The sequence below is a fragment of the Leuresthes tenuis genome, unplaced genomic scaffold (genome assembly GCF_036924035.1).
Source record: "Leuresthes tenuis unplaced genomic scaffold, fLeuTen1.0.hap1 SCAF_16, whole genome shotgun sequence".
Lineage (NCBI taxonomy): Eukaryota > Metazoa > Chordata > Actinopteri > Atheriniformes > Atherinopsidae > Leuresthes > Leuresthes tenuis.
Window position 1 is genome coordinate 27902727 of NW_027325370.1, and position 27529 is coordinate 27930255.

At 38.8% G+C, this 27529-nt stretch overlaps 1 protein-coding gene across 2 annotated transcripts; it reads right to left on the reverse strand.

Moving 5' to 3' along the window:
• Window positions 1–4534: 4534 nt before the first annotated feature.
• Window positions 4535–24158, reverse strand: nfatc2a (nuclear factor of activated T cells 2a). 2 transcript variants are annotated; one of them, XM_072367111.1, is made up of 10 exons: window positions 23779–24158; window positions 22450–23383; window positions 22180–22348; window positions 20164–20366; window positions 19907–20079; window positions 18396–18536; window positions 15634–15689; window positions 15395–15527; window positions 14622–15302; window positions 4535–6590 (listed from the first exon to the last, which is right to left on the reverse strand). In XM_072367111.1, the coding sequence occupies exons 1-10, from the start codon at window positions 23909–23911 to the stop codon at window positions 6535–6537; spliced, it is 2679 nt and encodes an 892-aa protein (XP_072223212.1). In that variant the 5' UTR covers window positions 23912–24158; the 3' UTR covers window positions 4535–6534. The 2 variants fall into 2 exon arrangements, with proteins under 2 accessions (XP_072223212.1, XP_072223211.1); XM_072367110.1 differs by having other exon boundaries at window positions 14616–15302.
• Window positions 24159–27529: the final 3371 nt, after the last annotated feature.

Sequence of the window (27529 nt, forward strand, 5' to 3'; positions counted from 1 at the left end):
GAGATAAAGGAATACATGGCTCAACAGAGCTCGGACTCTTTGTCAGCCTGGCAACAGTGCTGAAAAGAAACCTGGGATTATTCTTATTCTCTTCTATCAATGATGAATAATACGCAGTTCTAGCTTTACGAAGTGCTTTCTTATACGTTATTAAACTATCTTTCCAGACTAATTGAGACTCTTCTAAATTAGAGGAACGCCACTGTCTCTCCAGCTTTCTTGCAGTCTGCTTTAAAGCAGCTGTGAATTATACCAAGGAGCCAACCTCTTCTGACTGATTACCTTCCTTTTCAGAGGGGCAACATTGTCCAGTGTTGTACGCATTGAAGCTGTAGTGCTGTCAACAAGAGAGTCAAGTTCTACTGGAGTAAAATTTAGGTAGCCATCCTGTGTCATATCAGCACATGGCAGTGAAGAAAAGGATGATGAAATCAACTCTTTAAATCTGGTTACAGCATTCTCTGACAGACACCTTCTATATGTAGAATTCTTCTCAGAAACCGTGTAGTCAAGTAATGTAAATTCAAAAGTTATTAAAAAATGGTCAGACAAGACAGAGTTATGAGGGAACACTGTTAACTGTTCACTCTCAATGCCATAAGTCAGCACAAGGTCAAGGGTATGATTAAGGCAGGGAGTAGGTCTGTGAACACTTTGAGAAAATCCAATAGAGTCTAATATAGAATTAAAGTTAATATTTAGGCTGTCATTTTCAGATTTGTGTACAGTAGCTATCATCCACCTTGTCAGTGTTTAAGCACCTTGCATCACTATTGTGAACATAATCTTCCTCCCCTCACCTGTCAGCACAAAACACAATCAGTACAATAACATCATCTAGGATGTTTTGATAGTTTTCTGATCTCCACGTCCCATTGCAGCAGCCCTAGTGGTAAGAAAAGTACTTTAACAGAATATCATATCACACTTAAGTTGACTTGTTGGAATTATAATGTCTTTGCTTTAATCATCATTTTACCGTTGTAGATATTTGTCTGACTTTTTGTTCTAATTAGTCCATGAAATTCTTGAATTATCACCAACAATGTTTAAAGTTAGAACACATTGATCTTAACCCTGTCCCTTGCAAAGAATGAGTTCCTATTGTTTTTGAGTGCCAAAGCAAATAAGTTGGGAATGCAGACGTCTCTCATAACAGTGTCCTTGGACTTCACCATTTTTGTTCAAAAGAAATCTAGAGACATGGCATGTGCATTTTTTAAAATATAAATGACCATTTTCTTTCATTTGACCAACACTTCTCAATTTGAAACCCTTTTTAAACAATGAAAGAAAAACTGACTGCATCTGCAAGATGAACAACAGAATTTTAAACAAGATCTTAAGACACTGCCAGTTAACTGGTCATAAATATTTAGATTTTAAAAAACTTTTTTCCATGTTCATATTTTATCCATGTCATTTAAGAATTAATAAGCTATGAGGTAACACGCTCAAGTTAAGACTGATTACTGTAACAACAACTCTTTAGTGGCAAACCCCTTCATTTTTTAAAATCTTCAGTTTTAACCTAATCCTGTTATTAATTGGTGAGTAGAATTGTAAAACTTAGCTTGGAGACTCAAACTGAAAAGTCACAACTTATAACATACAAGTGTATATGGAGGGGAGATTAAGGATTTTTATAAGATCCCGGGAACTTTTCACTTTGTGTTTTTCATGAAAATCCATGAGATGCCTCTGCATGGCTGCAAGTCATACTTATCTTAGAAACCCTTACAGCTCCGTCACATATCTGGCTGTTCAGATTGGTGCTTTCTCAATTTATTGAAATACACCTCTACTTTTAACATCAGGTGCTTATCATCTGATGTTACAATTATCCCAAAAAACACATTCTGAGTTGAATCAATGGAATTGCCCATCTAACAAATATAATCTGAAATAGATTGTTTGTATAGGTTACAATACTTTTTCATTTACTTAAGTTTTATTGAAGGCATTATTACCATGACTCATAGTGATGATATGGGGCTGACTGTGTGAGAGCTGGTGCCGGCTTTATTTCTAGACTTTAGTTTACATGTTCAGGTGGTGACAAAGTGTCTCATGAGGTGATTGGAGAAAACAGCGTGTATGAGGCACTCTCAGTGCATCTTTGCACACATATTATAATCTCTTTTCACTCAGATGAAAACCAAAGATTGTTGATGCTCAGTTGAATTGTTTAAAACTATTTAATTCTATGTTAATTTCTAACAGCTATGCTATCAGTCTGTCTCATGGACATGGTAGAGGTGGAAAATTATCACAATATTAATGTATTCCTATTAATTTGATGGGGAAAGGAGAGACAGAATTTCATCATCCTTTATCTCAACAGTGGCAAACTTTACACTTGACCACAGGAAGCAGTCCAGCCTCCCCTCTATACCTAGGGTTTGAGAAGATTTGAGCTGGCTGTGAGCACAAATAACACTGCTGGTCTGATTTCTTAAATTATTGTGTAACTAGTGATAGAAAACCAAAATAACTATGAGATTACCTAATGGTATCAGCCCTCATCCTGAGTTTCCCCAGTATCCAAAATGTTTGTGGGCAGGATGCAAGAGAAGTGGTGTATGCCTTTGTCAGGTTCCATTTTGTTCATATGCAGTTAGCAGTTAGATTAGGCCCCAGCCATTTGCATCATGTAATTGTTAAACACTTTGCCTCAGAGAGCTAACTGGAACGCAACACCTGTCGCCTTACCAGTCCATTACATGTTGACCAAAGCTTTTTTGGTTCAAATGCATGACATTATGTTTATATGTGAAATGAGCAAATTTTGCAAGCAGAACAGATTAAAGCTGACACAGGAATTATTCAGGCTTATCAAATAAGAGTGGCACTTCTTGTGTAATTACAGCTTCTTTTTTTTTTGAGAAGTTGCACAATATCCATCTCCTTTTATCAGGTTGTTAATCTACTTGATTAAATGAAAAAAAATGTAATTCATAAAAAGATTTAAGCAGTCAAATCCGCTACACTTGCAACGTTAGAATGACTTGAAAAGGCTATGAAGCCAGCAGCTGTTTTGTCAAAGGAGTTTTTTTGTGTGTGCCATTAGATTCGACTGGCAATTCTGAAGCGACTGAATTTGCCAGTTGAGTGTTAAGCTATACTTTGTAGTGAAGTGTTCCTATTATTTCACAGATTGAGCTAATGTGTTTAGTACTGACTTCGCTTATTGTCTCTTGGATCTAATGGAGTGCTGTTGAACAGCTGCTTGTGCCTCTGATTCACTTTTGCATGTCCTTGTCTCCCTCTGCAGGGCATCAGCACTAACTTTAGCTTCCTCTTGTCACACTAGTTGTCACTGTAATACAAGGTTTAAACAGACAATAGCATTGTTATGCATACAGTATTTCCATGTCTTTTATTTTATGTTTGTGGAATGGTCATCCAAATGCATCCTGAGTTGATTTCCCGACTTGCGTCTGTAAAGTATGAAAGAGAAATTATGTTTGAGGTTTCCAATTACATTAGATTTAGCATATCACGTATCATTCATCAGATCAGTATATTTCATTTTTGGCTTTTTTTTGTTTGGATAATGTTTCCTTACCTTCCTGTAGCTGAGGAAACTGATTTTTGTCTCTGAGAAAAATGATGTTGACTTTTCAGAACTATCTACTAACAGACAGTATCATCTTTAAAATACCTAAGCAGTCCAGTATAGGCCTGATGTTGTTACGCATTTGAGCCTGCTACTTAATGAAAGTATTCAAATATGAATTTGAATGTGTTTGGTTAATGTTTTGCATGTGTGTTGGCACATATTACAAGATTAACTCATTCCTCCTCTATTTCAAATGACACAAATGTAAGCTGAACGAAATGCCACAATCGTCATGTATTTCATTCTTGTCCGATTTCACACAGTAAATCGGTGTGCACTCCAAACTCATTACACCACAGACTGCAAAAGGCCGCATGAGTCATCAAGGCATATCTGTATAAGCGGGTTGGAGACAGCTCCTGCAGGAACGCCCACGTTATGTATTTTCACCCGTGATGATGTCATAGCCAGAGACTTCCTGAACACAAGGTTCATTCACAGAGCCCTCTTCCTGACAAGGGACAAAGTGCCAAACAAGCTGTATCCATGGCAACACAGCCTCTGGACATGCGAGTTGTTATCTCGTTATTTTGGGGAAGATTTGAAACTGTGTGCATGTGTGCCCATGTTAATAGCACACAACCTTCATGGGTTCAAGTTGTAATTATTATGATGTTGATATCATTGATTACAAACAAACAAGTTAGGTCTCTAATGAGTACATCTGCTCCTGGCTCAGAGCTGTTGGGGAGCATTTGATGAGTCAGTGTCTACTGAGGGTCAACTAATTTTCGCCTTAATGGGCACCATAGAAAGACAAGAGGCACCTTTGAGAAGTCTCTACTGTACACACAAGAGATCTATACATTATCTAAGCTTCTATGATCTGAATTTTAAATAAATGCTATGTATAATTTTTCTTTTTTTCACAAGAGTAATAGGAGAGAATGAGACATAACAACAAGAAAAATCTTAATATATGTAGTTATTATTTATTGCTTCTTTAGGGATACAAAAATAGCCTGAAAAGAGGTTTTTAAAGAGGCACAAAGAATTAAAGAGAAACTTGCTTATACAAGACATCTATGAACGAAGAGAATAAAATAGTACAGTATCTATAATCTATCCATTAGCGAAAATAAGATGGTGAAATCATAGACAACAAGCACATGAAAAATAAACTAGTTTGGGTAAATGTATCATAATTATCTTCACCAAAAAAAAAAAAGAGAAAAGGTTTTACTTTGTAAATAAAAAGACAGTGGGTATAATGCTGATTATAACATTGTGTATTTTACACAAGAGACAGATCAATTATATATGAGAAACAAAACATTGCTTCTATACAAAACTCTACAAATTTTATTAAAAAAAACAAAACAACAACTTTGTAATATTTACACAAAAGTGGAAACCATTTAATACAGATTACATCCAAGATATGTCAAATGCATTTGTGCTGTACTGGCTCAATGAGACAAATCATTAAAAGATTAAGATTAGTTTTACTGATATTATAATAATATTTTCTATCGCATAGGACCATTGGAAATGTTAAACATTGTGATTCAATCTTACATTTTACTGTGAAGTATTTTAACTCTTCACACTCACTTTTTGTTTAAAAATCTCAGAACTGGCACTTTCAGTGAGCTTCAGTTATATATGTATTACAAAAACTAGTTGTTTTCTCATTTAAGCAAACTATGTGTATCAGGGATCCTTGACTGAATATCCTTATTGTGCTTACACTATGATGGCAGAGGAAAAAATATACATGCTTTTTACATCTTTAGGCATGGTAGTTATGCATAGACATCTTTTAGAATAATGAATGTCACTGTACAGGTGCTAGATGTAACTGTAATTATCATAGAGTAAACCATGCAGTTGGAATGTCTTTTTAGACTGTGGAAAAAAACACAGATTTTATTACAATCAATATTACTAATACAAAAAGATTTAAGATGAAAAATTATTTAAAAAAAAACAAGAAAGCCGCTTTTAAATTAGCAAAAAACTCTCAATTTATATCACGAGCCAGACTTAAAATGCATTTTAAGATTCATTGCAGAGTTAGGAATAAAGATTTTAACTTGTGCAGGTAAAGCCTTTAAAATACACGTAGGCCCTGCTATCACTGTATCACAACAGGTCCTCATATAGAAACTTTGGCATCAGAATATGATTAAATAGGAATATAAAATTGCAAAATTATTCACATTACTCAAATATTCTATAAAAGTACATTGACAACCCTTATTGAAAACAGTGCATTTTGAGCAAGGTTGCGATAGCTTGTATGCTTAAGGCAGAGTGTGTTTATTAGAAAAGTGAACTTGAACTGTGATGATCAGCATGTACGTTTTGGCTTTACATGTAAAACTATCAAGTCAAGCTACAAGAAATATCTGAACAGCATATCTGGACTTTTCCTTTGGTGTAACAGTAATACTTTTAACTTATTTTTGGTAAAACTGCTGCATGCTACATAACTGTCATTAAGTATAATGATGCATATACATGTTTTTTTTTATTTTTTTTATTTTGCCAGATAAAGCTGTTTGCAGGATTTAATTTGTTTCTCACATTTTCTTTTTTTTCTTCTTCTTTTCAGTAAGAAACTGTTTCTGAGCCTGAACTTGAAAATACAATGAAAAGAAATAAGGCACAAACTGCTGTTTTTCAGTGATCCTACATGTTGGAAACCTGGTGGGTGTTGATGGCAGACGATATGGATCAAATAAATTCTGTTTACCATATGTTTTATTGCAGGAAAACATCCAAAGCAAACACAGCAGCCAGGAGTTAATATTTCTATCTTGATGGGTAAAGAAAATGAGGAAGAGAAGTACTGATTGCTGGTGGAAGTGCGTCACCTCAATGGAAGGTTAAAGATTGTGTGTGCGTGTCGGTCTGTGTGTATCAGAGGGGAAGGGGCTATGTTGTCATTTCCTCTTTGGATCTGTTGTCTATGTCTGCCCTCTTCCCTGAGTGCCTGTAAGATCCTTTCGTATGATCTCATTCACTGTAAAGCAAATAAAGAGATAGTGATTAGACAATGGCAAGGTCAATGTACATGATTTTACAATTTAATTTCTTACAATTCTTAATCTTTTAAACAGTTCTTTTCAACCCTTCAGACAAAATAAGATAGTAAATTGATTGTATTCCTAAAATACTGCTACTGGAAAAGCATTCCAGGGTGTCCATAAAAGCTGCATTAAAGGTGAGTAACCTGTGGAGGTAGCAAGCAATAACTCGCTGTTGCTCAGCCAATCACAAGTGTGTACACACACACATACACACACATCAACAGGAGTGGAGGGGGGTTAAAATGGAAACTTTTGTGGTGTCAAATTTCTAAAAATAGAAAGCACAATGTAGGGGGGCGACATAAAACTTGCATGAGATTTTGCATATCATCCAAAATGTATCCCTCATATTTATGATTCAGAATTTTGCTTTTGCATGCGTCTGCAGATGAAATAACAACAGTAAAGTGAAAGGGAAGTGGAACTACCTGTGACATGGCTTTTACTCTTCCTATTTGAGCCCTATTGCCTGCTTAGGTTCTGCCTTAAGCATGAAGGAATGATAAGAATGTGTAACATGTCATCTTTCCAGATATACCGCATTGTCTGAGTTGAGCTCTGGTGTTTGTCTGTGAGACCAAGTCTATAAGGCTACAGTGTGTTGGTCTGTATAAATTGGCCTTCTTAGATATTATTGACTGGTGCAAATGCTTCCACTGTGCCTCGGGAAACTCATTAGGGTCAATGAGTAATGTAAGTATTTCAAAGTTGGCCAAAAAGGCGTTTTGACTGCCAGCAAGCTATTACAAAGAACATCCTGATTTTGTAACCATGGCAATGAGCAAAATTGGTATTGGGCTATTCAACTGTTGCATATTAAAATGTGAAAAGCATTGTAACATTTAACCACCAGCATTGGTAGATCATATAGCACTCAACATATTTCATCTATTTATCTATTTAAATTACACTACATACATTTACATTTCCCTTGCTTTGTTTGGGTAATGCTATTTCAAAATGTGCTTATTTTCCTCTTTCGCTTATTGTTTCATTTACTTTCAATTCATGAAGGTAAATGAGAAACCCTCACATCTATGCCATGTTATGCTACACTAGCTGAGTGTTGAAGTGTAAATATTCTAAGTATATAGAATAGCTTTGCTAACTTAGGTCCTACATACATGGTTTGTGTACATAAACAACTAGATGGTTAACTTGTGACTACATTTTCATACTGTCATGTTATAGTTACAGAATCAGACTTGCACCTGGTTTTATTATGCTATAATAAGTTAATAGCTGGTGGCAAACTGGTATAAACTAAGAAGCCAAAGAACCAAAATTAAGCAAAATAATTGGGCGATGCTGCCCAATGCAGGACTGCTCTGCTTGCAGCCGCTGACAAATTGGAGGCTAGATTTGCTCCAAGGTTACCAGCTGACTTGAGACTCACCCGTTAATTTTTTTTCCTGACACATGTTCACTTTCTTATGCATTGAGAAATAAATTCATGACTGATAATATTGGGACATGAAAATAGTATATGCACATGACAGAGCAGACTGCACCTGCAGCTGTAAGCTATTCTAATGACATACAATTGTCAGTTTAATTAATTGGGGTTGAATTCTCAAGGAGGTAAACCATCAAATTAGCTGAATTAAATAAAAAATAACGAATTAAATAAATGATCTTAAAAAACATGGACAAAAGTATTGTTGATGCATTAATCTACCCCCTCTATCTCTGCCCTTTATCTTTCTGCACTTCCTTCTATGCCTGCACCCTATCTCTACTCTGTCACCTCTGACAGAGTCGGACTCCTGGGTTCCTTCTATGTAGCTTATTGTTTGCTTTATATAGCGGTTATATCTTCATTTGTAAGTCGCTTTGGATAAAAGTGTCTGATAAATACAGAAACATAAACACATGTACATATGATACATTAATTTAGCAAATTTTTATCCCACTTACGATAAAATAGATGGAAAGTCGGGTATGTTACAGAAAGTTGCTACCTTTTATCTGCCTTCTGTGTTTCTCAGCCAGATACAACCATAGTTAATAGAAACAACTTTCTTTCCAAGTATGATCATATCTTAGTATGACGCAGCTGATGGTTGTTTCATCTATCTATAGGAGAAGTCATCCACAACAATCATTTCGGAAAGAACAGAAACTTTACAAAAATATGCAGAAGGTGACTGTCCTATATGAAATTCAGTCAGTTTGATAAATCAAACGAAACCACATTAAACAGTCAGTGAATATGAGTGAACATTGTTGATTGCCATCACACCAAAAATCGGACTGTATCTACCAGTATAGGACACTGACTGCTCTGAATTTTTGTGTTTCAGCTACAAACAGATTGCTTGGAGACTGACAAGATGGATTCTGTCATAATTGAATCTCACAGGACTCCAACTTCTTTGTAAGGTCAGTTACCAAATAATACGGCTAAAAAATCTAAGACAATAATGCCAAACTTGACATAGTCCAAAAACCCTCCAAAAAACCCTCTTTGATACAGTGTAAAAAAAGTAGCATTATGTTTGATAGAGAAATATGATAATATAAACTTCTTTTAAATTCAAAATGATGAAGATGTACTGAACACTGACACTGCCCTATTATAGAGGTAGAGGAGCTTCTTTCAACTGACTTGGAATACACTTCATTTATTGGCCTGATTTACATGTTGTAGAACTATTAAAAACACATACTATCAGACACCATCTTGTTAACACAGTATGATCTTTAATCCCAAAACTAGCAATGTAAATTCAGTGTTCTAGGTTGATGGCATGTTTCTACTACTGAAATAGGTTAAATACACAAGAGCAAATAAGTGCTTTGATTCTTAGAAATCCTCCTCTGTCCAACAAGCTAATCTTTGTTTCTCTGGCCTTCTGCATATTCACTGTCTATCTGTCTGTCTGTCAGTCTCTCTATCCGATCAACTGCAGATGTGAAAGAGCAGCTGAACACTGGGTACATTTTATAGCCGGAGCAGCATCTGAGAGTTTCAAAATCTGCAGGGACAGCCAAACAGGGTGCTCTGCTGTCGTCACAACATCAGTGTCCCTGTTTATTTTAGTGTGTAGTGGAATTCCCTCTGACACCTAATGCCTTAAGGAAACTTTCATCTGCCCAGCAGTGCCACAAGATTTTTCCTAAGTATAAAACAAGCTTAGAGAAGCAGCAGGAGTGCCACAGAAGGACGGTACACAGAGAGGCTTTACTGATTCTAATGAAGGGTTGGCACGGACTGACTATTTGAGGCAGGCTCAGAGAACACTAGTCTGTTCAATAGGTGGATGTCTGGCTCCTGAGTTCTGTACAAATGAGCTACTCTGTTTAACAACCAACGGAGGGAGGAGAGGGATGCCCTGCACAGTGGTTGACTCAGATGCTTCACACAGTCTGCCGTGAGCTGGAATGTGTTTATTTGCCTGCAAGTTTTCATACAGTGTATGTGTTTCTGTATTAGCGTGTACAGTTTGTTCATAGGTCAAGTATCAATGGATCAATTGGGGCAAGGCTCACATCTAGCTGCAAAGACAGCCTGGCACTAAAAACCATATTCAGTAAAGAGAAAGTAGTGAAAGTAGAGAGAGTGGACTGACTGTTAACCACTAATTTAACTACTGAGCTAGTTTGTTAGTGCTTAAAGGGCAGGCTATAGATCTGTGCAGTGGAAGAGTCACTCAACTGTGTTTTTGTTCTTTACTGACTGTAAAGAGATTCATTTCAAGTTCAATTTATTTTGAAAAATACAAATCCATTCTGAAACACTGGGTTTCTGAAACTGAACAGAATTATTGCTGTATTTCAAAAGTGACAAGTTTCTCATTATTTTTTCACATAGCATTTTAGCTGCTCAAAACTTTTGGGCTTCTTTTGTCATATTTATTGTCTCTAATATACCAAAGTTAGTTTAGTGTGTTACAGATCTGCCCTTTAAGCAGAGCAGTTCAGAACTTGTACTTTTCTACAAAGCAATGCTGTTGTAATTTTTGCCTAATGAGGGTCGACTTTGACTTGCTGCAATGATTAAGGTTTTAAGTTTGAATGGTAGCATGCATTGCTACAAAAAATTACACATTCAAAATAAATCATACCTTTTTAGTTTCAGTTCAGTTCAATTCAGTTTAATTCAGTTTAATTGAGTTCAGTTTAATTAAATATTTATTTGGTGTCAGCCTCAACAAAAGTAATCTCTAGCCACACAAAACTGCTTTTTAATCCAGTTATTTGGAATGCTGTTAAATGCATTTCATTAAAAACCAAATCAGTCCATCCATCCATCCATCCAGTTATCAGAGTCTTCTTTAATAAACATATATTTTCATTGTCTGTAAATTCTCGTTGACACGTAATGAAATACCTCAATCATATAACACTATTTTATGATTCAGCAAAAAGAGTAAGGTGTCTATTTCTATAAAATCTTACCTGGTTTTTGACTCGCTGCGATGGTTGTATGTTTCTGCTCTCAACTTTTGACAGTATCAGCAACATGGCGGTAAGATTAGTTTCACTGAGCTCAATGAGTGAAAATGTTTATGACAAGTTTGGAATCAAATTAATTGGAATTGATTGAATTATGATTGTATTACAATTAACTGGATTATAACTGGCTGGAATGGCTGTATCTTTGAAGTGCCTTGAGCTGACATTTGCTGTGATATTTAACTATATAAATAAAACTGAATTGAAATTGAATTGGATGGAAAGTTATAGTTGACATATTGCCAGATTTACTGGAAGTAACAAATTCTGGAAACATACTGTACAACACACAAGTGACAGATGGCTTAATCTAGGACAGTGGCTGGAATCAATTGCATTATTAGCTTGGACTGCATCAATTATAGAGATTGTTCATTATAAAATTAAGCTTAGTATCAATTCAATAAGTGAGATCTGTGCTCCTTTTCTAGTGTCTGGGCTTTTCATCCTGCTCAGTTTGTCACTTCCATTTTCCAAAACTGTCAAAGTCACCTCATTGTCAATCCTATCCTTCGTACATATCACTGCTTTGCCAAAATGATACATCAGAGTTTACTCACCAAACAAAATGTTGCAAATGTAACTCTTACTGAATTATACCGAATAATGACCAGAACTAGACTTTTTGACGAGGGATTGACATTCTCTGGTGAGTAACTGCACGGGCTAATTTAAGAAGCCTATCAGTTCTGTAGATCAGCTCTTATGAAACAGGATCACAGTATGCACCTCTGTGTTGACATTGCACAAGCCCCTGTGTATAGGGTTTCAGTTCTTTGAAAATCTTTGCATTTTGTTTGTCTCTCAAACTTTTTGTACATCAAAACAGTTGTACTCCAAAGTTTAGTTGTTAAAAAGTTGTCTTTTAGTTACAGAATTTGGATCTAACAATTCTAATAATAACACTCTAACACAGTTAGGAAAGACTATAAGCAGAGGGTTATACTGTCTGAAGAAAACTTCATTTGAAGATATGCATTTGATTTGCCTATATTGTGTTAGCTTCAGATTAAGTTAAGGCTACATCTTTCAGAAATGACAAAATAATCCAGTTGTGCACAGATGTGCTTGTCCTGAGGAGCCAAGACTATGCTGACAATTTTGGTTTTAAGGGAATGTCTCAATAGCTATTGGATCAACAGAAAGTGGATTTTGACACCGTTGTCTTGCAGTATATTTTCTTTTGGAAGTGATCTCCTCATAGAGTAGAGATGATGAGGGAGTTAAGGGGACCCATTTTCAGGGTACATATGAGCAGGTGTGCACCATGTTTGTCACCATCTGAATACAGCTATGATTTGTACTTTACAAAGTCTCTAAAATGGGATGGAAGTGAGCTGAGACTAATGTGCGTCCACCAGGCTGCTACTGTGTGCTTTATCTGTCCCGCCTAGATCTCTACTTGTTGGAACCATTTCACCTTCTCCATTGCCTCTAGGCTTTATTCCACACCCACTAAATCTGTCTTTCTTAGCCTTTGTAGTGTCTGCCAGGTGCCCTTTTTTCAGTTTTTGCAAACTGTGTCATGCAGTGAGCTATGACAGACATCCCTGACCTTTAAGATTTAAAAGGTAAAAAACCTCTAGTAGAAACATTTTTGTTTGGCTGGCTATATGTAATGAATCATTAAATACCACTACACAGGCGTGGTCTTTCAGCACCCACAGGAGGCATGGGAAGTTACGTGAGGGCTGACAATATAAGCCCTTGGCGTGGGAGAAACTATGACAAAATTTTTGCTCAAAATGTAACACCTGATTTTCATTTAGCACTTGTCTCGAGTTGACTCAATTCAGGCTGCTAGGAGATGTGACAGTTTTTGACCACAACACTGTGACAATACCAGGATGTGGCATCTGTTTTTTTCTTTTTTCCAAAAAATGACTACAGACTCTAACATGTCTTGATGAGAAATGTTGACAGTCTCACTTAGGTGAAAATGCCTTTGATGGTCCTAACTTAAATGATAGTTTTGTTGTCAAGATCATATATCAACATCTTTCAGTGAAACTGAGAGGGATTTTTCTGACCTTGGTTATCTTCTCAACCCCCCCCAAAATGTTTTGAATAGCGGGAAGTCCCCCATATTTTCCTTATTAAAGCAGCAATGATGATGTGAGTGGGTGAATTATCACCTGCTGGAGTGATAAGACAGTAGCCACGCTATGCAGCTGCAACTGTTTATGCATTATGAATGGGGATTTTACATTCTGCCATGCTCTAATATAGAAATGTCCTATTTATACTGATATGCAATAATCAAATGGCTGTCAGTTTGGAAAGATAAAAGCTGCTGAAACTAGATGTAGTTTTCATGAGTTTCCAGAAAGGGCGTTAATGTTTTTTTAATTTACAGACCAAACTCAAACTGATGCAAGATGACGATGACCCAAACAGCATTTGATCTTTGTTTCTCTAGCTCCTTGTTAATTCACAAGCTCACAGTGCTGTTGCTTGTTTACTGTGGAGGGAAGCCCTACAAGTTCCATCCAAAAGACACAAATTCCATTGGTAGCTTTTTTTCTTCGTTTAATATTTTCCATTGAAACTCAAATACACACATCTCCTTCCCTTTTCCTGCAAACTACCCTCCACCCTCCTGCTATCTTACAGGGATCAGACTGGTTTTCTGGAGAGCTGCAGCTACAAATAGGAATTTCTTGTGCCAGATTGGCAGAATCCCGTTGTCGGAAAAAAAGCTAATCCTCTGGTGGGCTCCCCCACAGAATTGAGGGGAACAAGGCCAAGGAGAAATCCTGGCCAACTTTAACAAACAAAAAGGCTTTCCCCAGTTCTCCCAGGCAGCACGTTCCACTGTTTGACAATGGTTGCTATGGAAGTTGTTTTTCACTTCATAACAGTGTCAACATGTCCAGGAGGTCGGCAAAGTGACACTTTTTTCTCCCTCCAGCCCTCACTTTAAATTGAAAAAAAAAGAAAAATAAATTTCTTTATGTGTGCTGGTGCCAGATGAAGCATGCAATCAGCAGTGAGCAGGAGGATGACAACCACAAACTGTTTTTAAAATTCACCAAGCAGACAAAAAAAAAATCTAAGACAAGACAAATACTCTTGTCTTTTATTTTAAAATATAACACAGTTTAGAGAACATTTAACTCCAAAATAAGGAAGAGGTTCAACCTCTTGCCTGACGCTGGATGTGGTTTGACATCAATTCTGTCAGAGGGTAATGAGGTTGACAAGCATAAGTATAAACATGTGAGTCACAATCCCTGTTATTTCCACCATGAATGGAACATAACTACACCGCCTAACAAGGATTGTTTTAACAGTTCTCATGGCTTTGTTCAGAGAATACTATGGTGCTTCGACTGGAGCGGGATCGGAAATATCCTTCAATTGTTCTATGGGAGCTCAGATCTCAGTTGGTGCTTCTTGTCATCCATTTACTTCACAAAAATGATTTGTACATATCCATCTCTTTATCTGCAAACACAGTGAACGACACACTCACAAAGAGTATAAAGGCAATAACTTACACTCACCATCATCTAGGTAAGCTTGGTCCAAGTTCTCCTCCTTGACTGTCACTCGTCTCTGTCCATCTCCTGGAGCCTCCATCTGCCCTATGCCAGGTGGGGTCCGGCCTTTCTGCTGCTCCTTCTGCACGTAGGGCTGCTGCTGAATCACAGTGGGACAGTGCTGAGCCTGGGGGTGTGTGGGTGAGTGAGAGGCAGCTGTGGACTGTGGAGGGTATCCATCACAGTAGACAATCTGCTGGTTATCAGGCTGATGGAGGGTCTGAGTGTCTCCTGCCCGAAGCAAATGGTGGTTGTTGGGAGAGAACTGGATGATAGAGGGATGTTGGCCTGTACTGACAGGACCTATAGACGAAGCTGGAGATCCTGTGTGGACCAGGACTGAGCAGTGAGGGTCAGGCATCACTCCTCCAGTCTGCCAAATACCAGGGCTGCCACTCAGACTCTTTCCCCCGCGGGAATAGACAATAGCTGGGCTCTGCTGTGGGAAACGTGCATCCTGGCTTGGAACGCTGGAGCTGAGACGCTGGCAGGAAGCCATGCCAGAGACCAGGCCGTTGTCTGGATGAAGGATGCTGCGAGGGTTATGGAAGTAGGAATGAGGTGATAACCCCAAAATCTGAGGCATTACAAATCCAATGTGGTCTGCTTCATATTCATCTATAGGCTCAGTCTTAATGGATGGAGCTAGAAGAAAAATCAAATCAGATGACTCTGAAAATTGTTCAAATTCCACAGTGTGTTATCGGAATACCTCAGAGCCTTAGTAGAATTCTTACATGCCAGTGGAATGTAGGTAAAATGCTGAAGCTGGCTGCGCTTTCGCTTGCCATTGATTACGTAGAAGTTCACTTTGACGGAATGGCAGACAGATGTATTATGGTAAGACGGCACCTCCACAAACAGCATATTCTGGAAAACAGTGCTCTATTATGTACTGAAGCCATTTAATCTTAAATTAGCTGCGATATACGTATGACACAAGTATCAAATGCACAGTTGGATGTTTACTACTTACTGGCTGGCTTTTGTCTTTGTCCACTGTTGCTTCCATTTCCCAATCTTGCTTGCTATCTAGATAGAAGTGAAAAGAGATGGTGAAAATTCAATCCTTAATTCATTAGAATAATGTTGTTATTAGCATGGTAACGTCTGTGAGGTTGACTGTTTGAAAAGACTTAGATCATGTTAAATGTCAGGCTTGAAATGTGGAAAAAGGGGTATCCAAACCAAATGATAAATCCCCTTTCTTCCTTTGCATATTAAGCTCCTATTGTATATTTCATTTCACAAAAATCACATACAAACCCAAGCTTGGAGGATGTTTTTTAAATAAAAAAACAACATAGAAATTAAACAAAACACATTTTTTAATAGCTGGATACTTTGTTAAACCTACCTTATAAAATTAATGAAATTGTTATAAATTTTGCAAACCTTTATATCAGATGAACCAAAGGAAAAAATAATGGAATCACGCCTTTCTTAAACAAATAACTGCACCTGTCAAAACATGCAAAAGAGCCTGCAGTTAAAAGAAAACTTAATGAGCTGTTGCACCTGGCTGATTGGCAGGAAACATTTCCCCAACAACAGAGCTTTTTATGGAAATGATAGAAAAGAGTATAAAACTAATTTCAAAGTTAAAGTTTCTGGAAAGAAAATTCAAATAAATGTGGCTTAAAAAGAGAATATGCACAACAAAGAAAAGGAAAAACAAATGAGCAGAAACAGGAGTCTGTTTGTGTCTGAACTGTTAGAAACCAAGGAAATGGGATTTCCATCCAGCAAAGCCAAACGTAAACCATGACTAAGTTCCAAACAAAATTAAAACTCTCAGAAAAGCCAGAGGAGGTGCAGCAAAGTGTTTACTGTGACTTTTAATGTTTTTTCTCTACTTCATCTGAAAAAATAAATCCAAATTTTATTAAAACATTTTAGGTATGTTTTACAAATCCAGAATGATCAGCTATCAAATATAAAGTTTTTTTGTCATTTCTGTTTTGTTTTTTTTTTATTAAATTTTAAAATAGCTGGATAGAATTTCTCCAAGTGCAATGATTCCATCTTTTTTGTAAGCACTTGAAGAAGCAGCTTGACAAAAATTTTAAACCACTTCCTTCCAAAACAAAGATATAGGATTTGCCTTTGTTCATGTTGTTGAACTCACACACTCACACTCACACTCACACTCACACTCACACTCACACTCACACTCACACTCACACTCAAAGACACGTGTCTGTTCCTGACTGCAGTGCTGATAGTCAGTTAATGTTAGCTAGGATGTGATGAGAATTGCAGGCTTGTCATGTCACACTTCATCAGATCACATTTAAGCTGCCATTTAGGTGCAAAAGCTGAAAACAAGATTTGACCCTCAACACAAACTGCAGATGCCCAAACATTTAAGACATATATTGCAGTGTTTTGATGTAGGCGGGAAACCCTCTGTCAAAACTGCCAATTAGAAACACATGGCCTAAATGAGTCAGCCAGGAGTAAGGGGGATTCCACACTAGCTGCCAACTTTTTTTTTTATTATTTTAAATTGATGTAAAATTTTCTGCTGCTCTCTTGGCATTAGCAATTGTTTGCGTTTTGTTGCTATTTCTCTCTAAGGGATACCCCTGTCTTGTTTCCTCTCTGGAGATAATTATGATCGGAGGTGGAGAGGGGGAGCTATGTAGCTAGGGAAAGAACCAGAGCAGCTTGGCGTGGCCTGGGAAGCTTTTCTTCCCTCTGTATAACCCTCGCTGTCCAAGCACAGGAGTAGGTGGAGTTCCAGCCAGACGCAGCTGTCTCTCATTCAGAGGCATTTCACAGCCGAACTTTGTGAGTTACACAAACTCCCCCAAACAATGGCAATCTCTCTTTTATTGTTTTCTTTTTCTGTCTCCATCTTACTATCCATTACTATGACTGTCGGGTGTTGTAACCCAGTGACAGAGAACCGCCGAGAAAATAATAAATAGCCTGAATGTGCAGGTTCAAGTTTTAATCGAGGTATGCTGTGGAATGCCTGCATTTAAAAGGACAAACACTCTGCTGAGAGACAGCAGTGGACCGAATCAGTCACAATATCAGACAAGTAACTTAATCACTGTTTCTACAGAACTTTCCTGCAGCATCTAGAGGCAAGCCATTGAGAATTGATACTACAGATTTACAGCAATGATCTGGGTCGGACTGGAGTACATCCCAGAGCCACACCAACAGAAGGAGGAACACAGTGAAATGTCGGGTGACTGAGTTCTGACCACATAAAAGTGACAAAAATGATTAAATCCTTGTCTTTACTCAAGAACATCAGAGTTATAAACTATAGCAATTACTTAGATTACTCCCATCTATAAACTACTGACAAATAATATATTACTGGAGAAGAGACTGATTTCACTGCAGTGAGTGGCATGAATATGAATCCCTCTATCTAATCCAAAAAACTTAGGGTGAAACATGGGTGTCAACAAATGTACATGAAACAACTCTTCATGTGACACAAAACATCAATCACATAACAAAAGGCCCCTTTGAGTGATAAGACATCATGAAAGTCAGCAAGGAAGAAAAGGGCAAAAGGAAGTCAGGCAACAGTATTATCCTCTGGATCATGCAAATAACTTGCGTGGTTCCATCTGAACAACATCATAAAAAGAAATGCAACAACATGGCAACTTGTGGAAGTCATCAGTAAAACCTTCTGTTGTGGTGTTACCATGACATTATATTTAGTTACAGATATATTTTTAGATAAATCAATGATTCAGTGGCACTCACCCTGGGCTTTCTCCAGAAATATGACCTTTGAATCTGAGCTGAAGTTCTGCCCAGTGAGGATCATCTGCTGGCCACCCAGAACAGAGCAGCTGTCCATGTCCTGCTTCTCCACCATGGGAAGCTCATGAGCTGAACGTTGGGCTACAAGGATACACAGAAGGGTGGTGTGTAACATTTAATTTCTCTCAACTGAACTCACTTTCTCCATTATGAGGATTTCCTGCTTGTCTCTGTTTTATATCATTAGAATTTTAAAGTCCCTCTAAAATCCCCTAAAATCTCACCTGTGTTCCACAAGATTTTACATTTAATTTTACATGTAGTTTTTCCAATGAAAAAGAAACTCTAAACTAAACTCTAACTGGCTTAAAAAGCCTTGGATATGATTTCTTCATTCAGTAACTAGGGGACTTTGAATACGCTAATCTAGTCCCACCCACACCTACACACACCATCAGTAGTGGTGAGTAAGTTGAGCTTCTTCTCTCATCATTTCCTCACAGCATTAATCACTGATTTTGTTTACGATATATCTTGTAACATATAAAAAACATTAACATCTTAACATTCTTAAATATTATTAAAACACAAGCCAACAGAGGACAACTTTAAATTCTTGTGGTTCTGATTATCAGGTGAAACAAGACATCAGAAGACCTACAGCCTAAGCAGTTAATAGATCTGTAAATGTAAAATGTCATTGACTAAATGATGTGAAACTATCAAAAATGTATCTGAACATCAACTGAAATTACCCATCTAGCTCACTACTGATTTCTCACAAATGCACAGCTACTCACTACCAAGAAGTAGCATTGTTTTACAGTAAAAGTGTAATGCTGAGTCACTCAATAAACATAACTGGGATTGGTAACAAAAGAAGCCGCTTCAGTCGATAAAAGTAGTATTCAACAAAGGGACAAAAAAAGATTTTTGACAAATACATTCTGCTGGGGCGACTATTCTGTTCAGGACTAACATTAAAATAATCTGTGAAAAGATATGAATAGTTCAGCTGTATCCCTGCTCTCTCGGAAGGAAGCTGAGGTATTGACAGGCAACCATGTGACCTTTGAACAGGTTTGATCCAAACAGATAAAAGGAAGAGAGCAACACTAGCAGGGGGACTTGTCTCCTTCAACCACCGCACCATCACTGACACAGTCTGCTTATCAGTGGGCATGACAGATATCAAACACAGACTTTATGACATTCCACATACAGACACTGAAACATGCTGTGCCCACCTATTGGATAGAAGCCCTGGTTGCACAAAAAGATCTTTATGCTCAGAATTCTGGACTATCAGCCAAGCTCCAGCTTCATTTGAATGTAGGTCCATTTTTTAAATTGTGTTTATTTTGTACAAAGTTTTGTTAACTGTTGACAGGCAGTTTGGTCATAACGGGAAGCCAAACTGTTCAACTGCGCTCGTCTGCAGTAAGTTGTCACACTAGGAGAACTTGAACACCTAATAAAGTCACAAGACAGAACATGTGTTTGCTGCTTACAGCACTCAATGGGATGCGAGGCCACTTGGAGAGAGATGTGCTGTCCTCCAGGCTGAGGTATGTGCACCCGGAACACAAGACGGACTCGGGTGTTTTTCCGCCCAACGTCTGTCTCGCCCTTCCTTAGCTCAATGTCAGCATTCCTGAGCTTCAGGATCCCAGCACAGTCAATTCTGAAAGAAGAAAAAAAACAAAAACATTTAGATGACATGGATATTTGATCCATGATTCAAAAATGGATATTTTGCTCATCTCACATTGCTTTCATGTTGTTCTTTGGCTCCAGTGGGATCTCAAGGACTTTGGTGCCGTTGATAATCTTCTCAAAGCTACTGGTGGTGACGGTCTTGCCGGTAATTCGATGAACTTGATAAAAGGCGTGAGGCTTGAGGATGCGCTCGTCTGCAGTACCGATGAAAATCTGCAGGCCAAGTGGCTCTTTGCCCCTATAACCATGTAACTGTACACACATGAAACACAGAGTTGATTTTTTATTTTTTTTTGCTGGAACAGTTGAAGATTCCTCTCTAAAATTATGAAATATAGATACAACATTAAGTAAAGTCATATCACACTAATTGTGTGTCCCCGTTGCCTTCTATTCCAGTGTAGGACTTCCAGATGTCTCTACCCCAAGAGATGCCTAACAGTGTCAGACCCACATGCAAAAGCACGAGTCTTCTATGTGTAACCTGTAGCAGAGGCTGGTAGAAAGCTCAAAACCTAAAGTCTTGTTACTTTGTTAGTGGATGAAGCATTTTTCAGGAATCCTGTCTTTCACCGAGAGAACTTAAACTGTCATAGTACAGTACGTGGGTGAAACTATGAACTGAGAAATACAAATATGTTACTTTTACCTAAGAGTACCTCTCAACGAAGTCGGCAAAAACCACAACTTGCATCTAAATACAGTTTTTGTGCAAACTCTGTATTGTGTAACCTTTATTACCGAACCCCTCCATGAAAAGGATTTGCAATTACAGTACAAACAATGCAAGTAATTTTGCATTACCATGCCCTTTGCCCCAGAAATACAGTGTTTATTTCAAGCTGTTTTGCTATCTCTTTTGCTATTTGCCACCGCAAATTGCATGGACAAAATGCTTTTGTTTATCGAAGTGGATGTAACTGTTAGAATTCACAACAGCTGCTTAATGTGAGCAGAAACTATGGCAACATGAATAAGTATGCTCCCTCCATATCCAGGTAGATGACGCCTAGTGTGAGAAAGTAAGCAAACACCGAGCAAGCCATGTGAGCAGTCGGCCCGTTGTCATGGCAGTGGTAGGAGCAGTGAGTCATGACAGAGAGGAGTGTAGGAAAAGTAAAGTGGAGAGCACAAGGCTCAGAGAGAGGGAGCTAGAGGGGGAAAATACAGAGTGAAGGAGAGGAAAAAAAAAGATGAGATGAAGGAGTGCAACCGTGGCTAACCAGGCCTGACCATCTGATTGGCCTGGCTAACCAGGCAGAACTGACCTCAGGGTGAGGCCTTTGGGGATGGGCAGAAAATGGAAAATGAGCAGGGGAAGTCTCATTTCCACAAAGTCGCTACTATCACCAACAAAAACAGCATTGAAATGTTGCCACAGTAACACCAAGAAAAGGAAGTTGAACTTTTTATAAAAACTGTAGTCAGCTGTCACTGGCACAGCTAATTTGAATGTGCTGTGTTTTAATCCTATATAAGTGTGAAAGACATAAAGCAAACTTTTTTTGCACATAATCTGCATTTATGAAGGATCTTTTTTAACACGTGTCTTACATATATGTAGCATCTAGTTTATACATATTAAATCAACTTATAGCAGCAAGAGTCACACAGTCAGTAAAGCAACATATAAAAGAAACTCAGAAGTACATAAAATTAGACCTGTCTATGTGGTGAAAATCATGAGGTGAGGGCACAAAATAACAAACTATTTTAAGCTAGGAAACAGTGTAAAAAAAAAAATCAGAGTCCACTTAGCTTCCTGATCTGAATTCTGTTATGAGGGTTGTCCTGAGACAACAGGGTAGTTTTAGTGTGTCATATGTCTGTGGTTATGGGGTCCACTATTATTTGTAGAAAGCTAGACATGGTGCCTCAAGAGTAACTCTGAGTGCATAATGAGTAGGAAATACCATAAAAGGCGAGCACTCCCATCAGTGCTGACTAAGCCTGAGCTCCACAGTAAGAAGATAAATACTGAACAGACCTTGTCTTCAAATGGTCACGTACCACATTAAATGGCCGGATTAAGTTCATAATTATTCAGTCAAGCTTTTGGACATACCTGCACAACAGGATGCCCTCCTGTAGGTGCTTTGACTGCACCTCTGCTTCCCTCTGTTTCGTAGTGAGCTCTGTGATGTGGTTTAGGCTGCAGCTCAATGTGGAGCTCATACTGTTCTGTACGACTGGGGATCGGCCATTCTAGCGGAGGGAGTGAAGCCACAGGGATGCTACCGAGCATAAGAGATAGAAAAAAAATAATAAATTGTATAAATAATAAAGATTGTAAATTAAATTCTCATGCAAGTTTTCAATTTTTTTGCCAACTTACCTGCAGATACTGGAAACCAGCGGCTTGGGCCAGACTTGGGGGATGACGAAGAAAGGTTCTGCTGCAGCTTTGGCTTTTATGTCCTGGTCACAGGACACCAAGTAATTCCTTTCTCCGTGGTTCTCTGGGTACAGAGTGTAAACCTGGTTGGATGTCTTGACTATTTTAGTGGGCACCAAGCCTGGTTGACTGGAGCCAAAACCATTCATGCCATCAGCAAGACTGTTGTGTGTATAATGGGCTCCTATGTTGTGATCTTCTTGGGTGCTGTGTGGGGAGGGACTGCGGGAGCGATGCCCAGGGATCAACCCTGGATTCCTGTACATTTCGTAGGTGCGTTTTCCCTGTGGGGAGGTAGAGCGGGAACCAGGCCTGGGGGATGGTGATCTAGGCCCCAGGCAGTTGTCCTCAGCTAGACTTGTGCGAGGGGAGGTGCCTGGGGAGGTGCGCGGGGAGCCAGTGTGGATGTTTTGTAACCGGGGACAGAGATCTCCAGGATTCTGCCCACTGCTGGGGGACACACAGGGGGATGCCCAGGGGGAATAATTCTCTGAGTGCCAGCTGGTGGAGGAGTTGCTGCTGGCAGGGCTCAGGCACTGGGGCTCACGATAGGCAAGATTTTCATGGCCAGGAACTGTGAGGGTGGGTCTGGGACTAATGTTTATGTGCTGGTTCTGAAGGGAATCCCGGCCATGGTTGTAGAGTTCACGAGAGGGGGTGATTTCAATTCGAGGGCTCAAAGCCAGGCCTGCAGGTCGGGCACCGTCCAGGTAGTTTCTAGCCTCTTGGTTTTCATACCCTGAGAGAACCGCTGAGTTGTGCTCAGGGTAGGATGGACTAAGGGACTTGATTGTGTATGGAGAGGTCTCATCCAAAGGGAAAGCCTGCACTGATTCAGGATTAAGCACTTTGTGAGATGCAAGGTTGGGGTCATCTAAAGAAAAAATAAAATACAGGATATTAACTGCATAAATAAACAGATCTGACAAACGAATATCAAAATGGCGTTTGTCAGATATTTTCACTCCAAGAACAACTTTCCAACTCCAGAATAAAACTGATCATTTCTCTGTTAAAATTATATCCACCAATTAATTCCAAAGGGCATGTATGTTTTAGTTTAAATGTACATCTCACACTTGAAAAGAAAAATGTTTTCTCGGACATCTTCTCTCACATGGCCTCATATCAAGAAGCTTGTACTTCCTCATTTTGTTTTTCATTCACATGAACAAACTGTACAGGCAAGCAGTGTTTTAATAATGCGTCGACAAATAACCTAAAGAGGAAAAGGGGTAAACTCGGGTTGCCAAAACGAATCAGACAAACCTTGATCTCCCCCAACAAATTCGTCGCAAGGCGGCTCATATTCAAACAAGTACTCAAACTCCAAATCTTCATCAGGGCAGTTGACTCGACTGAGCTCTTCCTCCAGATCCTTTTCGTCGTAAAAGGAGGTCATCTGTCTAAATAGTTCCTATCCTCTCCTCGGGTGTTAACAGGCGAAACGACAAGAGATGAGGATTTGCGCGGCTGATGCGAATTTGGGGAACCTGTTCAAGTGTTGACTTATGCATCGGTGAGCTACGGGAGGTGAAGCGCACAAGTTTCCTGTTTCAGTTCGTGGTTATTTTCAGACGAAGGCGGGTCTATTTACAAACTGAATGCACAGTGTGTCTGTATCTGATCACGCCTCCCCCTACCCCAGTTCGCTGATGCGTCGAAGAACTAAGAGTGAAAGTGCAAACTGGATATGATCAAACAAACGGAGAGCTCCTTTGACAGAAAGTCTGATGCTGCCCCCGGGTGTCTGACATGTTGCAGTGACACCGCAGGGACCTGTCTGTCTGTCACCTGTTTTACAGCCGAGAAGCGCGATTGAATGGCATCATTTCAGGTATGAGCACGCACAGAGAGTGATGAGTAGATAGAGAAGGACAAAAGACTCACTTTCTCCTCTGCATTGACTTATTAAAGAAATAATCCACTGTGGATTTCCTAGTCACGCGTCAGTCAGTGTGTCAGTGGAAACGTGCCGGTTCTCCTTAGGGTATCCCCATATTTACGCATGACACTGGGCTTTCGTTCCAGTGGCTACACCCCTTACAATGGTATGTACTCTGTCAGCAAAAAGAGCGAACAGTAAATCTGGAATGTTCAAATATTATTTTTAGATGTATCTGCAAGTTGTAGCTTGATTATACTTAAACGAAAACCAAAGGCAACATTTTTATATCTTCCAACATAATCCGAGAAGCTCTTTAAGTTTCAGGTGACAAGCGAAAAACCACGGTGTAGCCTACTTTACTCATACAAAACGTCTCTTTAGCTTGTTATTCACTCACGAAATAAAATGTATCTAACAGGTTTCATATTCTCGCCCAATTTTTTGACGCTTTCGTGTGTTATAACCACTGATTCTCTGAAGCGCAGCAGCATGTTTCTAACTGACCATCTCCCAAATGACAGACAAATGGCATTCCATCATTCTAGTCTGTCTTTCTCTCTCTCTCTCTCTCTCTCTCTCACACACACACACACACACACACACCGACACACACGCACACACACAATTAAAAATCAAATGGGTTGATTACCAGATAATCACAACACTTCAGCAGTACCTTGATCCATCGACCGCATCATGTGGTACTGTGCCAGCCTCCAAGTCTCTCTAAACATCTGGAGAAGAAAGCGAAAAAAGAAAGAAAAAAAGCTGTAATTTAAAAAAAAAAGCTGTATAAAATTACTCCTCTCTAACAACCATAACAGAGACAGTGTGTCTTCAGATAAATGTGTTGGAAGGAGAGAAAAAATAAGACAAGGCTCTCTTTACGCTCAAAAACGTGAAGCTGTGACAGCTGTGCGCTAACTCTCTCTGTTCAAAAACATGCAGCCACATCAGCTGCAGCAACGGTTCTGGAATGAAGTCCCCCTTCCTCGAGCTCTATAAGGATTACTTGAGCATCAAGAGCGGCTTCCTTCCCCACGCTGGGTGTTTATAATGGTCCAATGCTGTAAAATAACGGGATTCCCTCACTGTTTCCTTCTGTTTGTGCGCCTTTGCCATGGAAACCTGGAGCTGGTCCATGTCGGAGACTCAGGGCTTTCCTGCAAAGCCCCACACTCAGGAATCCATGACGTCTCCGGCTTCTGCGCCAAGGCATTTCTGCGGCTTCTCTCAGACAGTAGCACACAAGAACTTCATTGTAGGGGTGAAGAAATTACTGTAGGACACGGCAGAAGTGTGTGTGTGTTGGGGGGGGGGCTTTGATTATAGGATAAACTACATGAAATGGCCTGGTCTATAGCCTGAAGTTCGGTTTGCAATCCAGAAAGCATTAAATGATATCTCTTCAGAGGAAATGTAAACGGCTTTGGCTAATTTTGAGACATGAAATAACAAGAATTGAATTGTTTCCATTGAGGGAAGAACTTACTTTACATTTCCATGTTGTCATGGAAGTCATCTTCTTAGCATCATAGCATCTTCTACTTATTGATTGGACCAAAAGCTTAACATTATATAAAACTGACAGAGTTAGGAGGACACATTTACAAATTCAATCTATAGAAGATTTAGGCAGCATCCAAGGGGAAAGTATTGGTATTTTTAACTTAACTGTTTAAAATCATTTTTATTTAAGAGTGTAGTTTTTTGTGAGACGCCAAACAATACAAATGTTTTTATTTTAATTTCCAAGACACTTAATTTGCTGCCAGTGTTGTGGAAAGGAGAGTATCTAAGGTCACAACAGAGACATAGAAATCTACTTTAAATCCCACCACTGCTGGCAAATAATTAATGTGTAAATCCTATGTTGAAAGCATGAATGAATATCTGATTCATTTATCTGTGTATGTGCTGATGAACTAGAGGGGAAGAGGCCCTACGTTCTGCCTGTTCAAGAGCCAAATGTCTCAGCAAATAATGACAGTGTTGGAAGTTAAGCTGCTAAGCTTTATTCACATTAACAAGTCCACATATTGCCCAAGAGCGGAAGGTCATCCTACAAAGAAGCCAGAAAGGAGCCAATTTTCAATTTGAAAAATAAGTGTATATTTCTCTCTTTTTCATGAAGCGATGATTGTGATCTTACAGGAAGAATATCTGGCATCTTGCGGGTGTACCACTCTTTAGCTTACAGAACATGCTGACATCATCTTCTGATGTATTTCTGCCATATAAGCCACATGTGTATATCATATACTACACAGTGCTTCGGAGTACAGCCTCAATATAATAGACATGGAAGCCATTCAATTCAAAGAAAGACAAATAAAGTAAATGATGTTTGTTTTTGTGACAGCAAACATCTGTATATTTCACAGGCTTGCCTCAATATAACCTGAATTACTGAGCCTCTGTTTACATCAGTTTGGTCAGTTCAAAGCTATTCATAGAAAAATGTGTGTATTTGAGGAAGTAATCACATGATCTATTTAAGATTGAGACATGGATTAGTCTGAGTGAGAGAGCAGTTTGGTGAGCAAGGTAACTGCATTGAGTCTGTAAACCCACATTTCAGGGTATCCCCAAGATATAAATTCCTCCACTCTTACTGAATGCTTATGTAACTTCAGCTTATGAATGAGTAAATGAATATGGAACATGCTTAAGAAAGGAAAACTGCCTGCGTCCAGACAGCCGAGTTTGCTATTCTGTTTTTTTTTATTTTTCTCAGAGAACCTTTTTCCAAGTTCATGCAGTATTTTCCAACACTGTAAAACAGCTCATTGGGGTAGACTTGTCTGACTTAAAGCATTGCCCTCACTGAGTTTTCCAAGTGTCACATGTGTAATTGAGATTTGAAATCCAAGCAATGGAACTTTCATGTGGAAATGATACAATGTATTTCATCTCATGGAAAACTTTCCAATAAGATTCAGGAAGCAACAAGACTGGACTTTTGACTCCATTTGGGTCTTTTCATCTGCTGTTCTATGTGCTAGGCAGATTATGCTTTTCTCCTCTTATTTAGCTCTGATTAAACCTTTTATCACTTAAAAATATTTGGGGTATAGATTGACGTTTGTTGCAGGGCATGCAGAGTGACAGGGACTACAGACATTTAAAAAT